The 4,703-nt window shown below is 45.3% G+C and overlaps 1 protein-coding gene and 1 pseudogene across 2 annotated transcripts in view; both read left to right on the forward strand.

The window, feature by feature from the left end:
• Positions 1-2,252, forward strand: part of SIDT1 (SID1 transmembrane family, member 1) — a 103,869-nt gene extending 101,617 nt beyond the window's left edge. The window contains exons 23-24 of the mRNA XM_011966827.1: positions 203-316; positions 1,770-2,252. Coding sequence (XP_011822217.1) covers positions 203-316; positions 1,770-1,832 — 177 coding nt within the window. The 3' untranslated portion in view covers positions 1,833-2,252. The remainder of the gene's footprint in view (positions 1-202; positions 317-1,769) is intronic.
• LOC105529620 lies at positions 1,776-2,956 on the forward strand (annotated as a pseudogene). The gene has a single exon (XR_001004541.1). The product of XR_001004541.1 is annotated as an uncharacterized LOC105529620 (transcript).
• The last annotated feature ends 1,747 nt before the right edge of the window (positions 2,957-4,703 follow it).

Genomic DNA, 4,703 nt, shown 5'->3' on the forward strand with positions numbered 1-4,703 from the left:
TAATCTCTCTTTTCTATTTTTGCTTTGTTGCCTGTGCTTTTGAGGTCTTTGTGTACAGGTTTTTGTGTGGATGTATGTTTCCTCGGAAGCTAACTTTTCAAACCAGACACCTAGTAGCATTTTTGTAACTTTCCAGATGTTCAACTCTTTGAACAGTTGAACTGAGGGAATGTTGCCCATGTTCTGCCTCACCTTCCTCCAGGGAACTCCGGCGGAATCCCGGGAGAAGAACCGCGAGTGCATTCTGCTGGATTTCTTCGATGACCATGACATCTGGCACTTCCTCTCTGCTACTGCTCTGTTTTTCTCATTCTTGGTGAGTTCATATCTGTCTTTTTGTGACTTCCTTCTCTCTTTACATCTTGTACTCCCATTTTCTTCTTCTGCTCTTCCTTACATTGTTTTTTTATATTCCTCTCTAATTTTACTTTCCATTTCCTCCTTGTAATTCAATATACAGACCATCTTATTTCTTTTATAAATTTTATGTCCTTTGGTTAGATCTTTAGTTTTTCTTTTACCCTTCAATATCTTTAGACACAGAGGGACAAAATTATTTTCCCTAAGTTGCACAGCACATTTTTTCTGAATTGGTTATTAGACCCACATGCCCGAAATTCCCCCAGGAACCACTTTTAGCAATTCCGATAACATTGGGTTATTCTTTCTCATGCCATACTGACATTCCTCCTCCTCCTCCTCCTCCTCCTCCTCCTCCTCCAGTCTCTCTGAATGTTTCACAAATATTTTACATATTCCTTAAGTGGCTTGGGATAGCAGCCACGCCTCTGTTGCCTTCTGATCAGTCTGTCCCAAAATCTCTCCTGTAGTTTCTCTGTTTTTTTGCCCCAACCCTTTCTCAGAAGCCATGCGTATTTATATCAACCCTGAATTATAGTTCCATCCTTTAATCCTAACTTTGACTTTCCCCAATTAAAAGTCCATGGTGCCTGTAGGCAGGTTCAATCGACAATTAACAACCCTACTAGACTTCAGGCCCCAGACCTACCAGACGCCCGGGCTCCACGCTAAGCGGGCTCAGGCGGGCCATATAACCTCAAGAGTGGAGCAGGGCTACCCCCTAGTGGCCAGTTTGGGAAGCTTAGCCAATCTGTATAAACATTCCTTGTCTTTTACTTCTGATTGTCACCTTCATGAGAGAGACAGAGACAACAAAAGTGGAACCAAAGGTTCCACGTGGGGACAGTAGTAGTCGAGGGAACTAGAAATGGAAGAGAAGGGTACATTTCTTATATAGCAACACTCTATCCAACAGGACTTCATTCCCTTTGACTCTTGACCTAAATGTCCGCTAAGTAATGACTTCCCAGGCCACCCTATCAAAATTTGTTACCTCCCCACACCTGATACTTCCTATATTCCCTCCATTATTTAACTTATATCCTTAGCACTTACTACTATCTAACGGGCTATATTTTACTCATGTATTTGTTTCATGTCTAAAGCCCTCTTTAGAATGTAAGCTACATGGAGAATAGGGATTTTTGTCTCTTTCATTACAAACTATATCTCCATAGCATCTGGAATAGCACATCGTAAACCTTCATGAATGTTTGAATTAATTGACAAATGAATTGTATAATTAGAGTAAGTGCCTATTAAGAGCAAGGGATTGCAGAGAGCTGCAGAAGGGATGAGAATGAGAGGGAACTAACAGTTTCCAGTCTGTGGGCATCTCAGAGAGAAAACAGGACTTAGTGTGGCAGTGACTGTCCATTCCCTTCATTTCTCTGTCCCTCTCGTTTCAGGTTTTGTTAACTTTGGATGATGACCTTGATGTGGTTCGGAGAGACCAGATTCCTGTCTTCTGAACCTCCAACATTAAGAGGAAGGGAGGGAGCGATCAATCTTGGTGCTGTTTCACGAAAATTACAGTGACCGCAGCAAAGTAACCACTGCCAGATGCCCCACTCACCCTCTGTAGAGCCAGCTCTGCTTTCACACAGGAAGGACAGGGGCTGCGGGAGATTTAAACCTGCAAGAAGGGAGGCAGAAGGGGAGCCATGTTTTGAGGACAGACGCAAACCTGAGGAGCTGAGAAACACTCACTCCTTCCATCTGCGGCTCTGGGAGTGCAACAGGAACAGGCGCTGCACCCAAGTCAACTCGCCATCTTGGGGCCCCTCCCACCCTCAAGGAGACTTGCCGGCAATGGCAGAATGCTGCTGCACGCTTCCCTCCGGTTGTCGCCCTGCCCAGAAAGGCCAGCAGCTTGGATTCCTGCCCAGAAACTGTGTTGGCCCCCTTCACACCTCTGCAACACCCGCTGCTCCAGCAGGAGGATGTGATTCCTTAGAATATGGTGGGGAGGTGACCCCAGGCCCTGCCCTACTGGGATAGATGTTCTAGTGGCACCAGCTAGTCACTTCCCAGAAGAAACTCTGTATATTTCCCCCGGGTTTCTGATGCCATCAGAAGGGCTCAGGAGTGGGGTTTGTCACACATTCCTGTTAACAAGTAACTGTCACTGGGACCAAGGCCTGGGTGCTTACATATTCCTTCGTGTCTTCATCTCACTGACCTGTGTGGACCTCATCACTCTGACTCTGCCTTCTTGGAAAGGCCCTGTCACTCCACAGATGTCTGGCCAGCTTCAAGGCAGAAGGAGAAACAGGGAAAGCTTTTTTAACAGCAGCACGAACAAGAGAAATGACTAACCATACTAAAAGACTGGTAACAGCAGCAGCAGCCAGACAGGCCTCACCTTAAGGACTTGGGCTGCCAGAGCAAATTCAGCAGCGTGAGCAGTGCTTACTTGGCCCTCCCATTCACACAGCTCAGTTCTGTGCCCACATCACCTTTAGGGAAGAAATCAGCGTTCTAACCAGGGACACTACTTCAGGAGTCCTCCACAGCGAGTCTGCCATCTGTCACTTTATGTAGATCAGGGTTCTAGACTTCCTCCCTGAAGTTATCAGAAGCAACTCTCAGGATGCACAGCTAATCTAGTATTGTCTAGTATTGTCTCTCGGTTGCACCTGACTCTCATTCTCTCCCCAGTAAGGTGTTGGCAAGCTCAGCATCCGGGTTCCACTCTCACATTGTCTGGCATTTCTGTGTCCGAGAAGTCCTACATTGACCAGGCTCCCTTGTTGCCTGGAGTATGATGTAATCAGAAAATAGACGCGTAAAGGTGCACATGCGTATATATTTGCTTGTGAAATTAAAGTCACCTCTCGCCTCTGCTTTCCTGATCATTTGTTAGAGACATGGATCAGGAATTTTTTTTAATTATTATTCTTTCTCTAAACTATTTGCATTGTGTTCATAAACCCATTTTAGAAGTTTGAACAGCAAGCTTTTCCTGATTTTAAAAACACAAAGATGCTTTCAATGAACTATTCTGTGATTTTTTTTTTAAATCCCCAAATATGTACTTAGCCTTCTGTTATTCTTTATTCTTTAAGAAGTGTTGGCTTCCATTGACCATATGAAGGCCACCAATTAAATGGTTGTGTTAATCCAACATGTAAAAAAAGTTTGGCAGGGCACAGTGGCTCACGCCTGTAATCCCAACACTTTGGGAGGCTGAGGCAGGAGGATCACTTGAGCCCAGGAGATTGATGCGCAGTGAACTATGATTGCGTCCCTGCACTCCAGCCTGGATGACAGAGTGAGACCCCCATCTCTTAAAAAATAAAAAATAATAAAGATTTGAACCTGTTTCACTATGGCTGGTTTGACCTAATTTCTTTATCTTCACGCACTATGATTTCTAATCCACAGAAGACGAACGGAGGAAATGTGAACACAAAGTCCATTCAAGTCGCCCTGTGGCTGAAGTGAATAAATTTTCAGATGCATAACCTGTTTGGTAGCTTGTTCGGGAAAATGTGAGTCGAAATGGGGAGAGGGCCCTGGAGGAAAGGGTGGACTGTGCTGCTGGAGCCTTCACTGTTTTCTGATCACGTCTGTCTTGTGCTACAAACTCACACGCTGTGGTCAGTTTTGTTCCTGCAACAGTACTGCAAATCCAGACCAGGCTTGTTTTTACAAATACCAGTTCTAAATGTACATGTTGCTAATTCTTTCCACAGTGCCAGTCTCACAGTTGGAGGACATAAAGTCATTCAGCTGTATCTGTAGGATTTACACAAGTGCTGGGGTGGTGGGGAGCACGGAGAGCTTAAAGAGCTTAACGAGCCATTTCTGTAGTACAGTGTCTATGATAATTCTCGCCCGGGTTCATGGACTTCACTCTTTAAAAGGGAAAGGAAGAGTTACTCAGAAAGCCGAGTTCAACAGGAGCGTAACTGGAGAAAAGCAGTCACTGTGAAGAGGCTGTTGGCAAAGCAAGCACAGAAGTAATAAGAGCGGTTCAGCTGGAGCAGGACCGAGATGTAGCAGCCAGAGCAGCAAAGCTGTGCACATAAAAAATGACCTCTTCACACCCCTGACAAATGCTGGAGAAGCAGCCCGACCTCTTTATGCTCCACGGTTTACTGATGGATTTGCCCAGTTTTATTTTAGCAGCAGGAGAAGCCAGTGGAATGCCGGAGTCTATCTGGGGAAGGGACTTTCCATGACTGAAGGAGGTCACCGAGCTAGCTCCTTGGGGCAAAGAAAATGGCAGCTGCTCTCTATGTAACTCCAGGCACCCACCGGAAGTTTCTGTGGGGTCACAAAATGCATGTGTTGGTAAATCAAATACTCAAATCCTCCTCAATATGGGTGATAGTCTC

This window comes from Mandrillus leucophaeus, unplaced genomic scaffold (assembly GCF_000951045.1).
Source record: "Mandrillus leucophaeus isolate KB7577 unplaced genomic scaffold, Mleu.le_1.0 Scaffold775, whole genome shotgun sequence".
In the NCBI taxonomy this organism is placed as follows: Eukaryota; Metazoa; Chordata; class Mammalia; order Primates; family Cercopithecidae; genus Mandrillus; species Mandrillus leucophaeus.